Here is a 23,558-nt window from a genome sequence, read left to right as displayed (position 1 = left end):
TGGCAAGTACCTAGGTAGGTTCAGAGCATCCATGGATGGCCTGGAGATTCGGTATGTAGCATCCACGATATTAGGCGGCAGACTTTATCACCCATCCTATAGTTGTTGGGAGAGCAATCACAACTATGCTGATTCACCAACTACCCCGTGGGTTATTAGTGTTCCGTGGCGAAGGCTGATCATTCAAGGTTAGCCTCACCTTTGTCCCGTAGTTCGAGCGTAAGCTCCGACCACCGCTACATCATCGGCGCTGTAAAGGCAACACGTAGACCAACTTTCACCCTACACCACATTTCCGCACTACAGTCCTTTCCGATATAAAACTCTGTCGCAGAATCTGGCATCTAGTCACACACAACTCAAAACCTCAATCTAGAATCAGACAAGCCGAATACCGAAGATGGCGGACAGCGGCGTGGACATCGCATCCCTCACAGCCGACCAGCAAGCCGCACTCCAGCAATACACCGCCGTAACCGACCAAGCAACATCCGACGCGATATCAATTCTCCAACGCGCGCAATGGAACGTTAATATAGCAGTAACCCGCTTCTTCGACGGCGAGCCTACCGAAGACCCAGTCGCTGCCGCCGCAGCGCAATTACCACCGCCCCAAGATATTCGCCGACAAGAGACACTGTTGAATGGCTTTGCCTCACCGCGGTCATCCACAAGTAGTGGGAGGAGGGTCAGGATAGAGCCTGCGCCGAGGGTGGTGCCGCAGCCAGAGAGCCAAGTTACTACACAAGTTCCGCTGGTGCTTGCGATATTTTTTGCGCCATTTTCGCTCGTGTACTCGTTATTCGCGAAGTCTTTCCGACTATTAGGCTGGCTATTCCCCTTCCTACCCCGCGCATGGGGGAGGGTGACGGCTAGCAACATCAACACACCCGCCTCTCAACGCAGCGCAAGCGGACGCCGACCTTTGAACCCACGGGACACTGCGGCGCGATTCATCCGCGAGTTTGAGGAGGAATATGGCAGCCACAACCTCCCGTTCTTTGAGAGCGGTTACGCACAAGCCTTCGATTTGGCTAAGAAGAACCTCCAGTTCCTGATGGTCGTGCTGGTCAGTCCTGAGCACGATGAGACGTCGTCGTTTATAAAAGATACACTCCTCGCACCAGAGGTTGTGGAATTTGTGCGGAACCCCGAGAACAACATCATACTTTGGGCAGGCAATGTGCAAGATTCGGAGGCATACCAGGTTTCTGCCGCGCTATCGTGCACGAAGTTCCCCTTTACTGGCCTTATCGTACACACACCGCAAGTTTCGTCGACAGCTATGGGCATCGCGGCGCGCGTAGCCGGTCCTACAACCCCACAGCAGTACATCGCAAAGCTAAGGCAGGCGATGCAGCAACACACGGAGCCGCTTAATCGCGTACGCAGTCAGCGCGCAGAACAGCAAGCGACAAGGAACATCCGAGAACAACAGAACAGCGCATATGAGCGCTCACTTGCAGCGGATCGAGAGAAGGCGCGCAAGAAGAAGGAGGAAGCGGAGCGGAAAGCCCGCGAAGAAAAGGAAGCCCTTGAACGCGAACAAGCCATTGAACGATACGCACAGAACCTCGCCCAATGGCGCAAATGGCGCGCCGCATCAATCCGCTCTGAGCCCAGTCCCGATGAAAAGGACATCGTACGCATCAGTCTTCGCATGCCTAATGCCGAGCGTATTGTGCGCAAATTCGCCGCGGATGCTCATATCGAGGAACTCTACGCGTTCGTTGAATGCTACGATATCCTGCAGTCTGAAGAAGGCGTACAGAAGAAGGTCGAAGAGCCAAAGGACTTTGAGCATGAGTACAAGTTCCAGCTGGTCAGTCCTATGCCGCGCGAAGTGTACGAGCTCAAGACTGGCGGTACGATTAAGGAGCGCATTGGCCGAAGTGGTAATTTGATCGTTGAGCGAACTGATCTTGAGGATGAAGAAGACGAGGATGAGGAGTAATCGCATGAATATAGTCATTGCGCTGGCGTTACGCATTTCTGCTCGACTTAGCGTGGGACGTGGACATCCACTGAGGTTTTTGATATGATAGATACTTTGGTTACGAATGTGAAAATGTATGTACGACCAAACATGTACATGTCTACCATATGCAGTGCTATTTTTATCCTTTTGAGCCAAATTGCCTGACAAGTATTTGCAAGACGATGAACACAGCCACAACTATGCTTCGAGTGCTTGTATCGGGTAGGCTACGGCTGTCTCGGGTGCACGGGCCACATCTTAGTGCCGCTCCCGGTTTCGTCGACGGGTGACGCATCACAAGCGTAGATCGTCCAATCTGCCTCGCGTTCCTCCAGACAAGCCTCCGATATGATCGCATCAACAACATAACATGGACAGAGCGAAGACTCGCAAGCCTCATAAGAAGTCGCGAAACGGCTGCTTACCGTGCAAAGGCCGACATGTCAAAGTGGGCTTTCCCATTCGAGTTACGAATTCTACTTGCGACTAACAAACTTCAAAGTGCGATGAACAGAGGCCTAACTGCGCAAACTGCGTGAAGCAAGGCACGGCGTGCGAATACCGACCTTCCACCAACCGCGAGAGTCGTGAGGCGTCCCACGTATCGCCTTTGCCGGCTGGAACACCAGCTTTTACGCCGTCATCTACGGATGGTAATGCCAACACTGTTGATCAGCAACCATTACCGGAGTTTGGAACTATCGACCTTAATGGCGCATCCAGCCGGCCTGATCTGACACTGAATATACCCCAACTACGGTTGCTCCAGTACGTCCTTTCAATTCGATCTTGACGCTTTGAGAGTGTCTCACTCTGCGTCCAAGACCGCTCATAACTTTCGGTCACCAGAACCTATCCACTGCTTACGGAGAGGCTCAAGAAGTTTGGACTAATTCTGTGCGCAGCCACTATACTACTGTCACCGCCAAAACCCTCGCAGCGCATACTGATGCTGAGGATGTTTGCTCGAACTTTCTGATACAGACATCTTTCGATCATCCTTATCTCCTTCAGGCAGCTCTTGCTCTCAGCGCGCTACATCTAAGCCGAATTTCAGCTCCAGAAGAGGCTCCGCAATACTCGTACCAGGCCGAGAAGTACCATGAAGCAGCTCTACTTAGTTTCCAAACATCGGTTCGCGACATCGACCATTCGAACTTCAAAGCGGTCCTTCTATTTGCCGGAGTCCTGTTCCCACACGCATGTGTGGCTTCAGTTGCAGCTCACACAGATATGGAGCATGCGTTCGATAGTATGCTTTCCAACCTGATTCTGACCCGGAGGATAAGGCCCATGGTGTCTGGTTTTTACATGGAAATGAAGGCGAGTGAATTGGGCCGCATGATTCCGGACGACGTAAAAGACATTGATTGGATGACGGAAGAACAACCACCCAATACTGAACTTGTCCAGCTGCGCAAGTTCTCGGAGGTCGTCCATCATGTCTATCCCCCCGATATCGTCGACGCATATGGCTTTGCCTGCCATATCCTCGAGCTGGTATTCCAGGTCGCGGAGAAATCTGACAAGCCGCCTTCCGACGCGTTGCTGAAGATTTGGATTCATCTCATCTCCAACCGCTATATCGAGCTTCTATCGGAGAAGCAGCCGGGATCTCTGATCATCTTTGCACATTATGCTGTCATGATGCACAGAGCGGCAGCGAGCTACTGGTATCTGGAAGGACTCGCAGAGCAGATCCTCATGATTGCGGATCACATGGTTCCCAGCGAGTGGAAGCAGTGGCTCCAGTGGCCTAAGGAGCAGATACGCGGTGCCTCTGTTCCACCGACACCATATTCTGGACATACGACATGAAGCCTTGGAAGTGTTCTTGGCATTCGCCAGTTTCATCAATGGGCGCCGAGCTGTGTACGCTCCCAACCTGCTGCAAAAGGCGAGCGGTTGCTCCATGGAACAAATCGTCCAGTGCAGGCTATGATGCCTGATTACCGCCAGCTTGCGTACAACTATTGCATCGAAACAATATCCCTACGCCAAATCAGTATTGATTATACCTTGTACCAGACTGCTTTGGGATATGCTTGCGAAGAATGTGTGGCTGGCTTGACGAAGTATCATGTCGTAAGTAGAATCAGGCTAGGCTCGAGTATCCGCATGTTGACTGATCAGGCAGACTACCTTTACAGGACTTGGCTGGCCAGCGTAGAACACGACCGCTCGAAATGATAATAGTTATTAGGGGGAGGATGTGCGAAACGTGCGAAGTAGCCGGCTTATCTACTTGCACGCACTACGACACAATTTACGACGTATTCTGGAAGCGACACTGAAGATTTCCTCCTGCTACCCCCGTGTTTGACACCACCATACGCGAAGAACTAGTGTAGGATGCTAGAGGAAAGAACAAGAAGAGTGGAGCTCAGTATCCTGGCAGCAATGCGATTGGCGCATCGTATCTGAATACGCTAGTCGTATGCACAGACCCTTCTCCCTCTCTATCCGGGATATCTACGCATCCCAACAGGCGGCGGGAACGTTGCTCGGGCAATCTACGTACGGGTCCAGGGAGTCTAGATACGGGATACGCTAGGTGGGCTGTGCCCCGCGGTAATTCATCGCGAGTTCTATACATAAATACTTTGCTATACTCTTCTCCACCAGCCAGCCTCAGTCCACATACCACCAGTTCAACAGTGTACTACCACAAACACTTCTCACTACCTCAAGCACATTACCATAGCTGTTTTATCTGGGTTTCCGGTACCTCACAGGCTCCTGCCTCATACCTCCAACCTCCCACTCAAGATGTCGACACCGGGGCCCGTAGACGACTCAAACGCGATACCAGAGTATGTGCTCTGGCCGTACACCCCTACCATCGCGGCCGGTGCCATTACCGCCGTGATCATGTTCATACTGTTCTTCATCCACACATACCGCCTTGTCAAGAACAGGACATGGTTCTGCCTACCCTTCGTCATCGGAGCTCTAGTATGTGTCCACCTGTCTCCCAGTCCTCCAGCTTCTACATGCGAAGCTACTTCCCTACTGAAATACATACTAACACCCACTCCAGTGCGAAGCCATAGGCTACTCCGCCCGAGCCGCAGCCCACAACGACACCGAGAACAAAACCCCCTACATCATCCAATCCACGCTCATCCTCCTCGCACCCATCCTCTTCGCAGCGTCCATCTACATGATCCTCGGCCGCCTCATCCGCCGCACAGACTCTGCTGAGTACTCGTTGATCCGCGTAAACTGGTTGACCAAGCTCTTCGTTGGCGGCGACATTCTCTGCTTGTACGTCTCCCCAGAAAACAACACAACACAACACAGCTCCCAAGAAACCATCACGCTGACATGTGTATTCCAGTATGATCCAAGGCGGCGGCGCCGGCATGCTCGTATCCGCCTCCGACGCCTCGGGCTTCAAACGCGGCGAAAACATTATCCTCGGCGGCCTCATACTCCAAATCCTCATCTTCGGCTTCTTCGTCGTCGTAGCGGGTATCTGGCACGTGAGACTCCAAAAGGGACCTACAGCTGCGTCGGCAGATATTCCGTGGACGAAGCTGATCTGGTTCTTGTATGCGGCTAGTGTGTGCATTACTATTCGTAACCTTTGTAGGGTTATTGAGTATGCGATGGGCAAGGTATGTTTTGTTCTGTCCTTTCGATTGGTGGTTGGAGTGAATGCTAATGGATGGATACAGGATGGTTACCTGCTGTCTCACGAGTGGCCGATTTATGTTTACGACTTTTTGCCTATGATGATTACGCTTATCGTGTGTGTTTGGTGGTATGACCCCAATATCAAGCCGGCTCGCAAGGGAGATATTGAGTTTGCTCGTCGATAGATAGGGGTGGAATGTGTTCTTGTCAACGGCAGCATATTACAGCGTGAGGCTGGGAGGGCATGGTTCTACCGGGTCTGTCAACTTGACGACCAGAGCGGGAGCTTTATTATTGGCAAGCCGCGTGTTATTTTCTTTGTGTAGCGTTTATGTTGGTTCTTCGGATTCTGTAGGAAAGCGCGCTCAGCGACATGGGTTTATGGAATTCCCATTTGGATAGAAGTGTAGATATCTAGCATAGCACATACAGGCCTTGTTTATCTGACTCTGCAGCGAGTACATCGCTCCTTTTATTAGCTTTGTACTAAGTACGTATTCCTTTAAGGTCGTTATCCCACCTTATGCACGGGGAAAACTGAACAGGTCTTCGGTCTACACGAAGACGGCAACTTGCACATTCGGTGACGCAACGTCAATGTGTATTCTTGGGTGTTCACTCATCTCCTCGGGCGAGATTATTCACTTTCACTTTTATTATTGACACGGATCTACACATGTTCCACGTCTACCTCTGAATCTCCTTCTCTTCGTATTTCCTCTCTAGGCCAACCCTTCCAAAGCAGACTACTCCTGTCTCTCCCTCGCATCATCAATGGCCTTATCCCAATTATAAAACTTCATATAAATACCCTCCGATATCGTAATGCAGCTCGAACCCACCGCACACCCAGTCCAAAGCCCCACCAACTTCATATCCTGCTTGAAACAAAGGAAAAGCGCCAACGGCACCGCAATAACATAGTACACGAAGAGATTGCACCAGCCGCCGATGTTCTGTTTACCCAGACCACGAAGCAAGGCATTCACGAGTGCGGTTGTGGAATCCGCGAATTGGAACGCAGCGAGTAGGGGCAGTACGGTGGCGACTATGCTGACGACTTCCGGATCGCTGGTGAAGGCTTTGGGGAGGACATTTCGACAGGCGGTTAGGAAGGCGAAGTCGATTAGGCCGATGGCGAGGAAGGTTAGGATGTACGTTTTTGTGGCGGTGCGGGCGGCGGAGAGGGAGCCGGCGCCGATTAAGTTGCCCAGGCGGGTTGAGACGGCTACGCCGACGGAGAAGGGGACGTGGTAGATGGCTACTGCGAGAGTCATGACGATTGACTGCGCTGCTAAGTGAGCTGTGGAAAGATAACTTGTCGAAAAGGTAAGAATGTCCTACAAGAGGATTAGCGTGTGCTCCATGTCCGAGCATGCAGTGCGTGAAACTTACGAAAGCCAGCCACTCGGTCTCAACCATGACGATACCTGGAATTGCTAATCTTGCCATCGGCCCCCAATGGGTGAATGCATCCTTCGTGAAGCCGCCCCAGCATTCCAGCGAAGACGGGTTAACGAAGTATACGTAAATCCAAAGCAGCAATGGTAGGAGGTTGTTGGAGATGACAGTCGCGAGGGCAGCACCCGTGAGATCCCAATCCAGAACGAAGACGAAAATATAGTTCAGAGCTATGTTGATCGGCGTTGCGATAAGCAAGACAAAGAGCGAAGCGTTGAACAGGCCCTGTGCTTGCGTGAACCGCTTGCCAGCTTCGAAGATGGCGTATCCTGGTGCTCCTGCGAGGAGTAACGAGAGGTAGTATCCAGCGAGATGAGCAATCGCCTTCTCGGGAACCAGGGCGGCCAGAATCCAACCTGAACATAGCCAGATTGCTCCGATGGGGATAGTCACAGCTAACATGAAGAGGATCATGCGCTGGAGGTGGAGTCCTACCATGGTCTTCTTCCCGGAACCATAAGCTTGCGCGCAGAGAGTGTCTAGTGATGTGGCCAGTCCTTCGTAGATTGCTAGTCCGGTGATGTTGGCTGTCATTGTGGCTAGAGAGACCGCACCAAGCTCATCTGTTCCGACTATGCAGAATAATAGTCAGCTTACATCTAATGGGACCTGTGTTTCGAAGACCTACTATGCCCAACGACGAATATCGTCACCAAGCTGAATGAGTACTGCAGCAGGTACGTCCCCATCAGCGGAACGCTGTACTTCAGCAGCAACTTGGCTTCCTGCCCCGCCGTGGTCCCCAGCTCTTCTGTCGTCCCATCTCCGCCCAGCAGACTCTCAATCTCAGAGGGATCCGGAATCGCGCCATACTGATTCTGCTTCGCCGCGTTTTCGTGCGCCCTAAGTAAGCCGACGCGCTCAGCCGTGCTCGTCGAGAACCTGCGCGCCTCGGGAGCGTCCATTGTGTTATAGGTAACACCGCCACCGGATGTAAAAGGGAACGGAACAAAACCCAGCGCTAAAGACGAGATGTCATAGTCGTATTCCAAGTGGGTGACCTCGATGTGCTGGACTTTGTCCTGGTGTTTCGCTCTCACAGTCGTCGGCTCGGGCAGCCAAAGTGGGGCTAGGAGCTGGGCCTCTGCCGTCAATGGCGCATCTCGGCGCATGGCGATATCGGGCAGCTTGCAGCGAAGCAGTAAAGCGTCGGACGACTAACGAGGGGCGGGCATAGTCTTGCCTGTGCCGTGTGGAGTTTGTGTGCGACAGGTGCCCGGATGCGGGAATGTTTGTCCAGAGTCTGCAGCTTTTCACGAGGTTTTTGTGGTGCGAGATGGGCACTGTCGTGGGCTCATTTCCCGCGCTGGGCTGGCACCAGGGTCTCCGCTGCTCTCGTTGCCATGTTTACTGCGCGCTGTGCCTGCACCGACCATTCGCAACGGCGGGCCGCGAGACATAGTCTGGTAAGAGCGAGGCGTTGGGGTGCGTGGCGATGATCGTACCATCGTAACGCGAGTCGGAAGGAAGCCCATTGGTGCGCACTGGTTCGTGATTCAATCATCTCCGAACCTCCCGGTTCGCGCTACTGTCGAGCACGTATGCTGGATTACCTCACCGAGCATCTCCAGAGATGCGCGAACTGTTGGCTGAAGATGAGGAGCACGACTCGTCTGCGTGTTGTCGTTCGAACGGTCGCATGCGCGCGACATTGTTTCTGACCTTTGGCTGACATGTATGTAGCACTCCATTATCTAGTGAGAGAACTAGTCTCGGTCAGCATGTTCTCGACTATCCCGTGCTCGATCATTGATCCTGGATCTCTGACTACTCTTCGGGTCGCATACATCGTAGTCGTACTATCGTTGTGCAGTTGCGTTGTCGAGCATGAAATAGAGCTTAAGGTCTCATGCTGCGTTAACAAGAACGAAGGAAGAGACTTGATGTACCTGTACTACAAACAAGGACTGAACGTCAGTGTAACGTCGCCATGACAGCTAAGGCCCAATGCAAGGCATAGTGAGCCATAGCCAAGTTAGTCTCGACACGGGTGAGACACCATGCCCAGGACAGCCATCTTGCACTCTACACCTAACTTGCCAAGTATCAAGAAAATCGATTCGAGTCCAGACCGCCATACTGGTACCCGCTGCCCTTCTTAGCATCTACCGCATATTCACACAGTTCTTTTACTGTGGCGTCGACGCGATATGTATACTCGGATTTGCAGACTGCGGTTCACGTAAATTGATAGTCGGATCCGATTGCTAGTACCAAATCTCAGAAGCGCTTCTTCCTACCTGCACAGGCAGGCGGATTGTCTAGTAAATCTTTCACGAAATCACATATCTGATACTTAACGATGTCGTGTCTGTGTATAGATTTTTATAAGAAGCCAAACGCCGATCTCAGCCAAAATAGAGCACTGCGATTACATGAGTATAGCGCAGCGACCACTCATTGCTAGAGGGCTTCAACCACATATATTTCATACATCTCGAGCGTTCGCTTCCTTCCATATATGCTGTCAATGTTCTTTTATGAGAAAACTTCAAGTTGAGCGTGGGCTAGCCCGTGTCCCCCACGAAGAAGTGTTCAGCAATGGCTGTTAACACATGAGACATCGTTTCAATGTCTCTCATCTACCAGTAAGCCAACAACATCTACAGAACAGCAAGTCAAACATACCGGTTATCATTCATAGTCTGACATTACATCACATCACCCTTTGAGTCCAAAGAGATCACCCGACGACATTCATGTAACCATCGTGACAACCATGGAATGTAACGCTATTGCGCTCACATTCTCCCGGTGGCACACACACGCACACCAGCGATCTTACATCACTCAAGCATCCATCCCATCCCCAATCCTTATATCCCACCCACCCTTATTCCCAGCACCCGCGGACCGCTTACCCCCAATTGCTCCGAGCGATCCGAGTCTCACTCGCCACAGCCCTACCCAACAAAATAAATCCCATGAGCCAAATCCCTTTGCCCCAAGAACCCCACATGCAGATACCCAACTTCCGCCTTCCAAAAACCACGACTCAGACGGCCGATCAAAGCCTCCACCTCACGACCTCGCGCAAAGCAAGTAGCCCGGCTGCCCATAGCGGGGGGTCGCACGCAAAGCCAAGCTACCCTGACGTAATGTTTGCAGATTCCGCCATGAAAGCCGCCGAGAGACGAGACGAGAGAAGGATGAGCGCGCACGAGGCTAAAATCTTGCCCAGTCCGCCGAGAGGAACAAGCGCGGGGTGGGGTGGCGCGCTCACGACGAATCGCTAGCCTGGAAAACGCGAACTCGCGCAGGAGGGGACGACTAAGCGGTTGTACGTAAGAGGTAAGCCGTCCTTTGTGCTGTGCCGTGCCGCCTCGCGACGAGACGAGACGACATCGTGCGATCGGATGGCGTGGGAGTTCCGCAGTGCGGAATGCCACTGTAGGTAGGATGGGATGTGAGTCGGATGAGTGTTCCCTGGCGAATCGATGAGGGTATATCCCAATCCTTTTCCACCCTCAACGGAAGTGCCGGCAAAGCGCAAACTTCTTTCACTGCACTCATGGCGTGACTATCTTCCATGCATCTGCATATCGAAGGTTTCTTCCATGGGAGGTTTTCTACTGGTTCGTTGCTAGAAACAGCTTTCTTGTATCTAGAATAGGTTTAGATGTATCCCAGGGTAACACATTGTACTACAACGCATCCAGCATAACGTGCAACTCACGCCTAGGTAGGCAAGCTGCAAATCCATCTATCAATAAACGCCCGCCCCCACGAACCTACGAAAACAACGAGGAACGGGCAAAGTGGGCCGAGCGCGCGTCTGCATCGTGCATCGGGCGTAGGCAGCGCAAAAAGGTAAAAGGAAAAAGCGGTTAACAAGACCCTGTTACTGTACATGCCAATACTTCCGGAGTCCCGTACCGTACAAACCTTCACGCGCGCGTTGAGCTGCAATGCATAAGTGTAAATGTGGAGTATTGAGCACTGAGGCCCACCGCACCGCGTGGGAGGAGACGAGCAAAAGGGAAAAAAGGAAGAATGATCGTTGATCAGAGATGATCGGAGAGCCGTGCACGCGCGACGACGACCTGTGCAATTAGAGCGGTAAAGGAGAAGAACAACGCGACGACGCAATGCGACGCGTGTTCTGGGCGAAGATAGACGGTCGTGTTTGATGGTTATTGGGGAGTGGGTATTTCTTCTTTTCGTGGCTGGGATGCGCAGAGTGAGGCTCAGCGAGTGACGGTGCATGCAATGCAGGTTGTGATGATCGCTGGCTGCTGGGGTGCACGTGGGTGGCTGTGGCCGGCTCCGAAGACCGCACGTCGCTGTTGAGTGATTGAGCGCGTGCTGCCGACGCATGATAATCTTCAATTCAGACATTGTTGAATCGCATGTGTATTGTGAACTCGTGAATTATTATTACGGAGTAATAGGAGTACACCTGTGATCGCACAGACACGAGACGAAGCTCAAACGTAACAAGACTGAAGATGTGAAGAATTTGAAGAATTTCATTATGTGATGACGTGAAAGTGAAACCGTTGACGATGTCAGATGTAGTCTATGAGACATTCCAGCCCAGAACGTGAAGGGAAAAAGCCAAGCCTGGCTTGTAAACATGGAACCGATCAGAGGGTTCTTACATGGAGTAACGCCGAGAAATGCAATGGACAATATGTACAGACCGAATGCATCGAATATCGACAGTGTGAAGTGAACGCTAATGCAGAGAAAAATCAATCAGGCCTTGCGAGGATCGCAGCAATGGCGTCACAAGGAGCGCAGGGCTGGGGTTTGCGTTGCGGAGCTTCGGCAACTTGAGGCGGACATACGCACTCGTCCTCAGCGGAACTGGAGTCGGAGACGGAGATCTGACGTGCTTGCGTCAGACCCGGGGCGTTCATTGGGACGAAGAAGGATTCGCGGCGATCGTACTGCGGTGTGCAAGAGCCGTCTTCATTTTCTAGGAAAACCGATGCCCGTCTCGAGAAATGGCCTCTGGACGGCGCGTCGTCGCACGAGGGGTATGCAGTGCCCCAGAAGGGCAGCTTTGGAGGCGTGCCTTGGCCGTTGTATGGTACGTAGATGGATCCACCACGCGGCCTCAGGAAAGGGCTTGGGTCGTCAAAGTCCTCGAAGGGACTCTCGCTGGCACTCTTGTCCGACTCCTCTTTTGTAGCCTCGAGGTGCGACCTTTGTAGTGCGATCTCGAGCTCTTCTGGCGAGAAAGGTTGCGAAGGGTTGCGGGTGCGGTCTGAGCCAGTGGCGGGTCTCGAAGGCTGTTGGACGGAGCTGGAGCGGCGAGCGCCTTGTGATTGTTTCCGGCGGGCGTCGCGAGGGTCTTCGGTTGGATTACGGGAGAGGCCCACTAGGCATGTCAGTAACGCAGCGATTATATGCAAACATAGTCAAACACACCATTGAGCACATCTCCTTCGTCATCGGACGCTTCTTTGATGTTTGCCGGCCTGTCGTCACCGGCGATGCTCGCTCCGATGCCGCTGTCTACCCACTCTTCAGCATCGTAGTCCGAAGAGCAGCTTCCTCTCCGACTTCGGTGCATACTACGGCTGCGGCTGCGTCTCCTAAAGCTGCTCCTGCGGCTCGGTAGCCTGCTACCCATGGGTGAGTATAGTGAGGCGTTGCTGTGGCGGCGCCATGCAGTCGAAAAGCTGAAAGCCTCGAGCTTTTTCTTGTGTTCGGGGTCGACGGCGCGACGGTACTTGAGGGGAGGCATCTTCTCGCCAGGCTTGTAGAAATCCGACTCGGGCTCCTCTGGTTTTGCATTCTTGTGTGAGCCAGCAGTGAGGACGCGCTTTAAGCGAGTGCGAAGATGGCCAGGCATTGTGGGCGAAGAATAACAGAGCGGATGGGTAGTGGCCGGTACGGAGCTGCGAGGGTGATTAAGGTAGAGTGTGAGTGTTGTGTGAATGCTGGGAGTGCAAAAGCGTTGTTGAAGAACAAGCGCAGAGGCACTCGGAAGGATGGTCCGGTATGATGTCGGCAGCAGGGTGAGGCTGATTAGGGAGTGGGTCGGCGGAGCACAGACGCTGGTGCTATCCTTGCCCTGGTCGGGTGCTGGGCAAAAGATGGAGTATCCGAAACTGCGGTGGGACGCTCCAGAGGTCGGGCGCGGTGCACTGGGGAAGAGGGAGGGTTGGATGATATGGTGACAGCTGCAGCGGATGAAACGCACTGCAAGGCTAGAAGAAAACGCGGAGAAGCGGCCTGCACTCAATACGGCGCTGTTGGGCGTAGGCTTGGGGGTGACGGAGGCTCGCTACGACGCTGAGCCGAGTCGCGAAGGGGGGGTCAACTGCTCCCACTGCGCGACACTATTGCTGCATGCATGCCTGGCGGTAGAAGTTTTCTAGAATGGAAGCAGGCGCGAAAAGCGCAGCAGACGGCGGCGTGAAGCGACTGGGTTGCGGTCGGCCGAGCACCAGCTAGCGACAGCCCAGTGCAGCAAAAGGTGGGCCAGACTGCGCGTGGGTGAGCGCTAGGCTGATGGAGGGTGAACTGCCGTTGGGAGTCGCATCCATGGCTTGCCACTATCGTTAATTCGCGCACCATGGGCCTCATTCGCTGACTGTCGGATAGTGGCACGCAGGTGCGGAAGGTGGTTGGTATTGGGATGGTGCGTTGAGGTGCACGCCGAGCCTCATAGCAGCGTATTCGAGGCTGTTCGAATACGCCTGGACTCATGCAACCCGGGGTTTAGCTAGACACTGCCCAGGTGGTTTGGACTATGCAAACTTCTGTCAAGATCTGACGTCCCACCACAGACCAGGCCCATTCAGATTCAGTTGCCGCGTGCCTGCATTCGGCCTACCTCAATACGTCTTGGTCAGGTGCTCGGAAATTGCGCAACTGTGTGGGGTAGATACGTGTGGGACGGATCGGTGAAGTCATCTCTATATTTGTATGCCACAACGCAACGAGATTGAACGTGTGGGCGTATCATATCTACAGCGTGCATATCCGTCACTCTATACCATCAGGTAGCACTGCCATTCACCTTCAAGGTTACTCATCCTTCAAGTCACGACAGACGATGTTTGCCGAGGATCCGCCGACGGCCTCCGACCTCGAATCGAGTGATCGCATACCAGGATGACGCTGCCCCGCATGTCAAACAACTTGCTTTGGCTCCATGTACACCTTCACCTGCACCCACCTGCACCAGCGACAGCTCGAACCGCTGCAATGGGCATGAGGCGTGTCTGTTTGTGGCTGGAACGCGGTAGCTAGCCATGCCATTGGAAGGTGGGGGTCTAGCTCCTGCCGCCAACCCCTCTGCATGACCTCATCGGCGTCGAGCTAGGTAGCTACAACAAACGCCAGCACGCCGTGGACCTCACGAGCTGTGCCCTGCTTTCTGCTACTCTAGTCCCGCGCTTGACCTGATCCTTGACTACAACTAGAGCCTTCCAAGCTCATCCTTCCGCTGCATTGCATCCTAGCTACCTAGGCAAACAGCAACACCATGGAGAAGATCAAGAGCGTCCTTCACGGACACAAGAAGGATGACACGGTTGCCCACGATGCGCCTACATCCTCTTCCACTGCTGAGGGGTATGTGCTAACATCGCCTTGATTGCAGCCCACACTAATATCAATCCCAGCCAGGAACACCCAATCTACGACAGCCATACATCCGAGCGCAAGGCACGGAATAACACTCCAGGAGAGCCAATGTACAATATAAAGACAACCAGTGGCGCTCCATACACAGACTTGGCTCACGGAAGCGGCTCAGCAGGCCTTCACGGAAGTGGTGCGCATGGAACACCCACACATGTTGGTACCGATGGTCCTATTGGGACGACGGCAGCTGCGACCGGAGCTCATGACCCAATTCGGACGCAAGATTACTCCAACACCTCGCAGCCTATCCAAAGCGGAACCGCGACTGCTGGAGGAGCTCAACGTCCCGATGCCTACCCCCATGGTCACACCGCAGACCCGAGCGTCGCGAGCATCAAGAGCGGCGTCATTGGATTTGGTCCGGGAGCCAACCAGGGACATGCTGCCATGTCGACACACAACCCCACTCAGGAGTATCTGGGTCAAGACCAAGTAGTTGGAGGCGGAGATCATGGAACTGCCGGAATGACCAAGGGAGCAGGAATGACCGAAGGAACAGGCGTTAACCCAGGCCAGACATATCCTCGTACGTAGTTCAAATCTACTATCCAATGCGCAATACCTGACCAGAATGCAGAATCCAGTGCCATCGGTGGTGACTCAATAGGCGCTACTCCTGCCTACGCGAGAGAAACCCAACCATATGAGAACACTCTGCGACAAGAGAGCTACACCGCTGATACTGATCGATCGTTCCCTCTCGCTGGCGGTGTCATCTCAAAACCTCACCAAGATCCGACATCCACGCAATACCCGACTGGGCACACCTCCCCTCTCCAGAACAAAGGTATCAGCGAACTCGACTCTGGCACAACAGAGAGGGCAGTCGGTGTTCATGACAGCCCCTCTCACGACAGTTATGGAAGGGAAGGGCTGGCTGGAGCAGCCGCCGCCGCTACTGCCATTGGCGCTTCTCAGGCACACTCACAGCCAGAGAGGCAGCCAGAGGCACAGGGTGCTCGGAACCGAGGTCTCCATACTCGCCAGCTTTCATATAGACATGTTGCACCGGGTGACACCACGGGAACTCCTCAGACAGGCAATGTTTCGAGCCAGATGACGTCTAGTCACCATCCCGAAGCTTTGGCAGCTGCAACTGCGGCGGCCACCACTGCAGCCGCTTCGAATCCTTCCGCTCTTCCCGCATCTACCCAGGGGAATGAGGACGGAGCCCGGGATGTCAACGCGGCAGAAGCTCTTCAGCCTATCGCTGGAGCTCCGATGACTGGAATGTCGAGCACTGGTGACCGCCCAGTAAATCCCCGACTTGAGTCACATAGGCATATTCCTGGCGAATACATTGCTACACCCAGCGACGAGAAGACTTTCCTCAACTACGCCCCTGTTATTCAATCCTCCTCCACAGACACAAGCGCACCAATTGCGGCCGCGGAGCCTACGTCTACATTGGACCCATCTCACGTCCAGCCTTCGAGCATCGACCCCACATCTACAAGCGAATCTCATGAGCTGAGACACACCGGGACACTAGGAGAGCCTCAGTCAAAGTCCGCAGATGATCACCACTACGCTCGCGATGCTGCCATTGTTGGAGGACTCGGTGCTGGCGCAGCGGGCTTAGGTGCGCATGCAGCTTCGAAGACCCACGACACCCAGGACGTTGCTGGTAGCCAGCCGTTGTACGAAGAGTCTAGCCCGTACAGTAGCAAAATGCTCGACCCTCGTGTTTTAGGCGCTTCTAAGCCAGAGGAACAGAGATTCGATGAGCAGAGGTTCGATCCACTGGCCAAAACTGAGACGGCTCCTACCAGTGGTTCAGCTGTTTCTGGCCCTCCTATCTCACACAACCCGTCCGAGACTACAGACTCACAGCATAATTACGGCCGTGATGCTGCAGTATTAAGTACAGGTGCTGTAGGAGCCGCTGGAATGCACCACATCCTTCAGCAGAATGATACTCCTACCACTACTACCTCTGCGATTCCCGAAAACTCATCTTACGCTTCTGCCACAGGATCGAATGTTGCTGCCCCTCAGCCAACCTCAAACTTCTCTAAGCCGCTCACCACTGCGAGTACCTCTGCCTCTCAACCCGTTGCGAATGATCACTTCTACGGTGCCACAGGAGCCCCTGCACCAATTCCAGATACGAGTTCACAACAACCATCAAGTGGTCTATGTCAGACATCTACCGCCAGCGCAGTTCCTGAAAGACATCCTGAGCATCACTACGGTCGCGATGCTGGCCTCGCCGGAGCTGGCGCTGCTGCTGCCGGTGGTCTTTATGCTGCAAACCGTGACAACACCGACAGCGGCCCAGCTTCAAGCACTATCGGACCTCACTCCAGCAACGCTGCTAACATCGTGGATCCTAGGGTTCAGCCAGAGCCAAGCAAACAGATACACCACAACGTTGGACCAACAGCTGAGGACCCTGCTTCGCGCACGATCGGCCCTCACAGTAGCAACATTGCCAATATTGTCGACCCAAGAGTTAAGCCTGATCCATCCAAGCAAAAGGAGCACACTACAGTTGGACCGCATCAGTCAGACACGTTGAACCGCCTGGACCCCAAGGTTGACGAGAAAGCTGGCCAGCAGAGTGAGCATCACTATGGTCGGGATGCTGCGTTGGTTGGAGGTGCAGGCGCCGCCGGTTACGGTGCATACCAAGCTGGCAATGCGTACGGCGATCACAAGATGACACAGCCTGAAGCATACGAAGCTGGCACTGCGTATGGTAACCATAGTATGACACAGCGAGCACAAGACGCTATCAATGCGTACGGCGACCACAAGATGACTCAGCCTGCCGCTTCCATGCCAGACCAGAGATACGATCCCACGGCTGCCGGCGCACGAGCGACCAACCCAGTTTCTCCAACAAGTCAATACAACTACAACGACCCCACTACGCAAAGCAATGTCAACCGCACTGACCCCAACGACCACATCAACAGGAATGCTGCGCTTGGAGGAGCAGGTCTTGCAGCTGCTGGATTGGGAGCAGGAGCTTACGCAGCATCCAAGCATGACGACAACACTACTCAACTTCCACTTCGACAGAAGCAAGATCTTACTTCGTCTGGTCAAACCGCGTACCCAACGCAAGGTATGGCACAGTCTTCCTATCCCATGCACGAGACTACCACAGGCGCATCGTACCCAACCTCAGGTACCATCGCACCACACAACACGCATACCCAGGAAATGTCATCTCAACCCTGGGGACCTGGCGCAGTTCCCGTGAACGATAGCCACGACAAGCGTAACGCCGCTCTTATCGGTGGCGCCGCAGGTGCAGCGGGCCTAGGTGGTGCAGCTTACATCAACTCTCAGAACCAAGACGAACGCGAAGCGGAAGAGCGTCTGAAGAAGATTGCACATGATCGCGAGAAGGAGCAGCATAGACTCGACAAAGAACAGCACAAGCATGACAAAGAAGTGCACAAACACGACAAGGCCGTCGCAGCACACGAGAAAGACGAGCATCGTCTGGCTAAGGAACACGAAAAGGAGCAAGCGCGTCTGGTCAAGGAGCAACATCACCGTGAGAAGGAGCTTGAGAAGGAGAACGAAGGCGAGGAGAAGAAGAAGCACGGCCTTCTTGGATTCCTGCACCGTGATAAGTCCAAGAAAGAAAAGTCGACTGCTAGTCCTGAGTCCTCACCGCGCCAGTCTCGCGACTACAGTCCTAGACACTCCAGAGATTATGGCGATGATCATCCCGACTCACCACGCTGGAAGGGCAAGCACCTTCTTCACAAGGACCCACCGAAGGGCCACCCCGCCCGTGAAGCTATGGAGCACCAGCAGATGACCGAATCGACTGGTTCGGTAGGAAAGAGGGAGCACATGGGTGTTGATGGTCCCATTGGCAACCCAACCATGATCTCGGGTGATCGGTAAGCTCATGCTCAGAGTTGACAACGTTAGTCACTTCTAACATACATACAGCGAAACTCAGCATGGCGTCTACGGTGCGCATCCCATCTCGGATCTAGAACGCGACAACACGGTCACTGAGCCACACACTGGTCTGCCCATGAACACCGGGCGCTTCGGCACCGGTGCTGGCGGAACTGACGGTAACCCTGCCATTCATGGTGTCCACGAACATTCTGGTCCGGCACCGGGTCAGAGCACTACGGATTGGGAGGCCATCAGGAAGGGCAACACACCATACTGATTTCTTGATGGTATGATGGACTTTGATGATCAACGTATACGAATAATGATTTCACGGGATGCACGTATAACTGCAATGGCTAGCTGGATATGATCTAATTCAATCTTCTCATCTTAGCGTTCTGACTGAGCAACAATTGAAGTTGAGCACATTAGCGCACGGTCGTGAATCGCAGAACCCAGTTTTTACCCCAGACGCCGTGAGCCTGGTCTGCTACTTTGATCTTCACCCCACGAACACGAACAACAACCGCGGCACCGGCTGAAGTCTGCATAAAAATCTCTATACAACCAGACTTAAATCTTGTGTAACGTTGCGACGGAGAAATTCTCTCCGTGATGATCTCACAGATCGCGGGGAAGAAGTGGGGCTCCTCATATGGATCCTGGCTCGGAAAGGCGCCGTCGGTTGATTCGCGATGGCCAGATACGAGAGCACGCGAAGCTCTATGCTTTTTACAGAAATACTCCGCGGTTGCGAGAGCGACTAATGGCACGGCGCTAGCAGTATGCACGGCGCACGTCACGAATGTAAATCTGGAGAAGCTGGAAGAATGATGGTGACGAGGATGCTCGCATTCGGATCAGGCGTAGCTTGGTAAACTTAATCGCAAGAGGAGTACATATGTAAAAGAAGGGGATCGCTACATGGGAAAGGCATGGTAGTGTTTAGGTATTCTCTAACGATAGATTCTATCTGCCCATCATGAAGCTCTACAGCTCACTTGCTTTCATCCCTCTGTTCCAGCTGGGCTACGCACTCCTCGATGTCGACGCTATAGTACACAAGCACTACGGCAACGACGCAGCATGGTACCGCGACCGCATTCCTCTTTTCGAGTCGAGCGACCAGGACATCACCGACGTGTACTACTACCGCTGGTCCATCTTCCGCGCCCATCAACGCGATCTCGGCGCCTACGGCTACATTTCCACAGAATTCCTTGACGACGTCGGATGGCAGACGAAGCCCTTCGCAAGTCTAAACGATGCAACAGGCTTCCACCTGCTGGAAGGGCGATGGTGTCGCGACCGCCGCTTCAAAGAAGACTACGCGACCTTCATGTACAGCGCCGACAGCAACAGTCGCCAATTCTCCGAGAGCATGGCCGCAGCAGTCTGGGCAGGCTACCTCGTCGACGGCGTAAAAGAAGACGCTATCAAGCGCCTCTCCGATATGACACGCGTATACGACGCCTGGGACGATTCCTTCGACACGTCAAAGGGGCTCTACTACGTGGAACCCATCCGCGACGCAACGGAATACACAATCTCATCCATCGACTCGTCAGGCGGCTACGACGGTTTCTTCGGCGGCGACTCCTTCCGGCCCAGTATAAACAGCTATCAATATGCCAACGCGCTTGCTATCGCTAACATGGCGTCTCTAGCCGGGTCCATGAACAGCACCGTTGATACATACACCACCCGCGCCGAAGCACTGAAAAACCGCGTCCAGGAAGCTCTCTGGAACACAACCTTCGCCCACTTTATCGACCGCTACCAAGTCAACAACGAAAACGTCACATATTGGGACCCCATCCGCGGCCGCGAACTCGTCGGCATGGTCCCCTGGACCCACGACCTACCCGACGATAACGCAGACTACGCGCAAGCCTGGGCTCACATCCTCGACGCCGAAAAACTACGCGGAGAAGCCGGTCTACGGACTGTAGAACCAAGTTACGAGTACTACATGCGGCAGTACCGGTACGAAGGCCCCAACCCAGAGTGTCAGTGGAATGGCCCCGTGTGGCCGTTTCAAATGACACAAGTCCTGTCCGGTCTCGCCAACTTTCTCGACCACTACGAAAACGGCAAGGAGGCTGGTGTGATCAACAGCGATGACTACACGAACCTCCTCCGTCAATACGCAAAGTTACACCGGAACCCCTCTACAGGCATCTTAGATCTAGAAGAAGACTACTACCCCGACACCGGTCTGCCCATCGTAGGACTCAAGCGCTCGCACCACTACTTCCACTCCGGGTTCAACGACCTCGTTCTGTCTGGTCTCGTTGGCATACGACCTCGCTCCGACGACGTACTGGAAGTAGCCCCCCTGGCCTCCGCCACCCAATTAACGTATTTCCGCGCCGAACGCATCATCTACCACGGCCGTGAAATCGCCGTTCAATGGGACAAAGATGGTAGCCACTACGGCGGCGGCAACAGCACGGGTCTAACCGTGGAAGTCGACGGGAAAGTCGTTGCGTCAAGTCCCAGTCTCAGCCGTGTGACGGTGGAGTTGGAGAGGAAAGCGCCACCGGCTATCACGCGCAAGATTGCAAAGTCTGTTCAGCTCAACTCCACAACCCCCTACCCGCGTGCTTCAGCTTCAGTGGGTAACTCCAGCAATGCAGCTACATACCCCGCGATCGACGGCCGGATCTGGTTCTACACCGAGCCAGACGCGAAGAACGGGTGGGATACACCTATCGGCAATGGATCTTCCATCTGGTTCCAGATCGACTTTGGCAAATCCGTTACTACGAGTAGTGCTGAGCTTGCGTTCTTTGCGAACGAGGAACAAGGGTTTGCGGAGCCGGACAGCTATAAGATCCAGGTGCCTGCTGGGGGCGGTGCGCAGTGGACAGATGCAGAGGATGCGGCCTATGGTGATGTTGTTGCGAATGGGATTACGGAAGCGGAGTGGAAGGAGGTTGAGGGACAGAAGGTTAGGGTGGTTTTCACGCCCAAGATGGGGATGAAGGTTAGGATTGCGGAGTTCAAGGTATACTAGTTGTAGGTTTTACTACTTGGACGACGCGACGACCAGTAGCATGTGGTAAGAGCGTAACGTAGGATCAATGGAATACCTATTGTCTTGATTCGTTCATTTGTTCATTCATTTAGCAGCATCAAAGCTGAGGGTATCTATCTCCGGCTGTTGAAAGGCCAGATTCTACTTTTGTCTTACGCCAGAAACACCTTCATGATGCCTCGACGCAGCCTATACCTAGCTGCGCACATCGATGTGCGGTCGCTAGGTAAGGCAAGCACGAACCTGCTCACGATGGCATGCCCTCGTAGATTGTTGAAATACACGAGCTTCAGCGCTCACTCAGTGTGAAGACGCTTAGCTGCTGTAAGTTTGCTTGGGCTGGGGGTATGAAGGGCCCAGCTCCTGGATGCTGAGCTTGGCAAGCCATTGACCCATGTCGATGGCCTTGTCGAGCGGCTTGCCCTGGACAATACCAGCGACGAAACCACCGGCGAACGCGTCGCCGGCACCGTTGGTGTCGTTGATCTGCTCCTCCTTGATAGCGTGTACGGAGAACTCCTTGACATCAGCGTCACCGCCCTCCTTTGCGGTTACGGCAATGGTTGGGTCGGTGCCTTGTGTGAAAACGACAGTTCTGGGTCGCTTGCTGTTCTGCTTGGGTGTGTTGGCCAGCTTCTTAGCAATCTCCTTGACGTCCTTGGTCTCCCAGCCCTGTGCCTCGGCGAATGCGGCGGCCTCGGTCTCGTTGCCGATGACGATGTCGACGTAAGGGAGGACCTCGTTGAGAGGGTCCTTGAAGAATTGCGAGATGAAGGGGGCGGAAAGGTTGAGGATGAATTGCTAGAAAGCTGTTAGCACATTGATCTTTTCTCAACACACCCATGGTCTTCATACCTTGTCCTTGGCAGCAGCGTGCTCAGCCAGGGCCTTGACGGCTGGGACACAGACGGTCAAGTGGAAGCCACCAACGTAGTAGACCTTGGCGTTCTCGACCTGCTTCCAGATGCGCTCCTCCTTCAAGTGGTCGATCTTGTAGTTGTTGGCAGCGGCAAGGTCGGTGCACATGGAGCGGTTGTGGCCGGTAATGACAACACCGCAGCGACCAGTGGGAGTCTTCTCATCGTAGAGGTACTCGGTCTTGACACCAGCATCGGCTGAGATCTTCTCGAGAGTCTCGCCGTACTTGTCCTTGCCGATGCAGCCAACGTATACGACCGAGTTGGGCTCGAGGATGTAAGCCGCACCACGGGCAGTGTTCTGGGCGGCACCACCAGCGATCAGGACGGCGTTGTAGTTCTGGAGAAGGTCCTCGTACAGGCCCATGTGCTTCTCGGGGTCGGCGAGGATCGCATCGTTGGCCTTCAAGCCATACTTGTCGAGGAGAGCCTGGTCACTGCTAGCTATTAGCAAAAGCTCACTGTGGTGCTCCTCCGCAATTGCTGCAAAGCATTGCGACTCTAGCTAAAGGACAATAGACTTACCCGACACCCTGGATGTCCAGAAGCGGGTTCTCGAGGCAGAATAGTTCGTAGTTTCCAGGCATTGTGTTTGTTGTGTGTGGTAAAAGACGTTGTTGGTGTCGTAATGGAGTGAAAGTGCTGAATGTGGGGCAGGGTTTCGGACAACGAGGGGCAGCAAGCTCCGCGCTAACAATTGCACCGACACGTAAAGTTCCGAATTGAGCAAGGTAAGTGCAGCCGGGTGGAGCATCTTGTCGTGCATAGGAGGAAAGCATCCTGTAGAAACATGGCTTAAAATCACGGCAACTATGAGGCCTGTGGTCATACGCATAACTCCTTGTTAAATCTATAAAGTCAAGTAGATCTGCCAGACTAGGCATAAAACGTTGAGCCTCGACTCACCTCCGACCCAGAAGCTCAAAGCCTTTGGTCATCTGGAAGACGAGTCATTTCTCAAGTCGGACCATAGCCTGGCTGGTCCGCGGGACCAACCCATGCAATAACGCAATAATTTCAGTCTGTAAAGCAAATCGCCCCATCT

General features: G+C 53.8%; 8 protein-coding genes across 8 annotated transcripts; 5 read left to right on the top strand and 3 right to left on the bottom strand.

Moving 5' to 3' along the window:
• Positions 1 to 400: 400 nt before the first annotated feature.
• Positions 401 to 1,954, top strand: J4E93_006819 (uncharacterized protein; the record flags this gene model as incomplete). The annotated part of the gene is made up of 1 exon (XM_049344729.1): positions 401 to 1,954. The coding sequence occupies one exon, from the start codon at positions 401 to 403 to the stop codon at positions 1,952 to 1,954; it is 1,554 nt and encodes a 517-aa protein (XP_049198383.1).
• Positions 1,955 to 2,348: 394 nt separating this feature from the next.
• J4E93_006818 (uncharacterized protein) lies at positions 2,349 to 3,796 on the top strand (the record flags this gene model as incomplete). Its single annotated transcript, XM_049344728.1, has 3 exons — positions 2,349 to 2,426; positions 2,481 to 2,746; positions 2,884 to 3,796. 3 exons carry the CDS (start codon positions 2,349 to 2,351, stop codon positions 3,794 to 3,796), a joined length of 1,257 nt encoding a protein of 418 aa, XP_049198382.1.
• A 951-nt stretch (positions 3,797 to 4,747) lies between these two features.
• On the top strand, positions 4,748 to 5,802 carry J4E93_006817 (uncharacterized protein; the record flags this gene model as incomplete). Its single annotated transcript, XM_049344727.1, has 4 exons — positions 4,748 to 4,933; positions 5,019 to 5,245; positions 5,319 to 5,598; positions 5,659 to 5,802. 4 exons carry the CDS (start codon positions 4,748 to 4,750, stop codon positions 5,800 to 5,802), a joined length of 837 nt encoding a protein of 278 aa, XP_049198381.1.
• A 561-nt stretch (positions 5,803 to 6,363) lies between these two features.
• On the bottom strand, positions 6,364 to 8,190 carry J4E93_006816 (uncharacterized protein; the record flags this gene model as incomplete). Its single annotated transcript, XM_049344726.1, has 3 exons — positions 6,364 to 6,957; positions 7,013 to 7,650; positions 7,707 to 8,190. 3 exons carry the CDS (start codon positions 8,188 to 8,190, stop codon positions 6,364 to 6,366), a joined length of 1,716 nt encoding a protein of 571 aa, XP_049198380.1.
• Positions 8,191 to 11,772: 3,582 nt separating this feature from the next.
• J4E93_006815 (uncharacterized protein) lies at positions 11,773 to 12,881 on the bottom strand (the record flags this gene model as incomplete). Its single annotated transcript, XM_049344725.1, has 2 exons — positions 11,773 to 12,404; positions 12,455 to 12,881. The coding sequence occupies 2 exons, from the start codon at positions 12,879 to 12,881 to the stop codon at positions 11,773 to 11,775; spliced, it is 1,059 nt and encodes a 352-aa protein (XP_049198379.1).
• A 1,641-nt stretch (positions 12,882 to 14,522) lies between these two features.
• J4E93_006814 (uncharacterized protein) lies at positions 14,523 to 18,833 on the top strand (the record flags this gene model as incomplete). Its single annotated transcript, XM_049344724.1, has 4 exons — positions 14,523 to 14,611; positions 14,662 to 15,209; positions 15,261 to 18,549; positions 18,602 to 18,833. 4 exons carry the CDS (start codon positions 14,523 to 14,525, stop codon positions 18,831 to 18,833), a joined length of 4,158 nt encoding a protein of 1,385 aa, XP_049198378.1.
• A 705-nt stretch (positions 18,834 to 19,538) lies between these two features.
• On the top strand, positions 19,539 to 21,575 carry J4E93_006813 (uncharacterized protein; the record flags this gene model as incomplete). The annotated part of the gene is made up of 1 exon (XM_049344723.1): positions 19,539 to 21,575. The coding sequence occupies one exon, from the start codon at positions 19,539 to 19,541 to the stop codon at positions 21,573 to 21,575; it is 2,037 nt and encodes a 678-aa protein (XP_049198377.1).
• A 336-nt stretch (positions 21,576 to 21,911) lies between these two features.
• On the bottom strand, positions 21,912 to 23,100 carry J4E93_006812 (uncharacterized protein; the record flags this gene model as incomplete). The annotated part of the gene is made up of 3 exons (XM_049344722.1): positions 21,912 to 22,397; positions 22,452 to 22,950; positions 23,039 to 23,100. The coding sequence occupies 3 exons, from the start codon at positions 23,098 to 23,100 to the stop codon at positions 21,912 to 21,914; spliced, it is 1,047 nt and encodes a 348-aa protein (XP_049198376.1).
• Between the last annotated feature and the right edge of the window lie 458 nt (positions 23,101 to 23,558).

This window comes from Alternaria ventricosa (genome assembly GCF_023758065.1).
Source record: "Alternaria ventricosa strain BMP 2768 chromosome Unknown scaffold_11, whole genome shotgun sequence".
NCBI classification, from domain to species: Eukaryota; Fungi; Ascomycota; class Dothideomycetes; order Pleosporales; family Pleosporaceae; genus Alternaria; species Alternaria ventricosa.
This window is presented reverse-complemented; position numbering and strand designations above follow the sequence as displayed.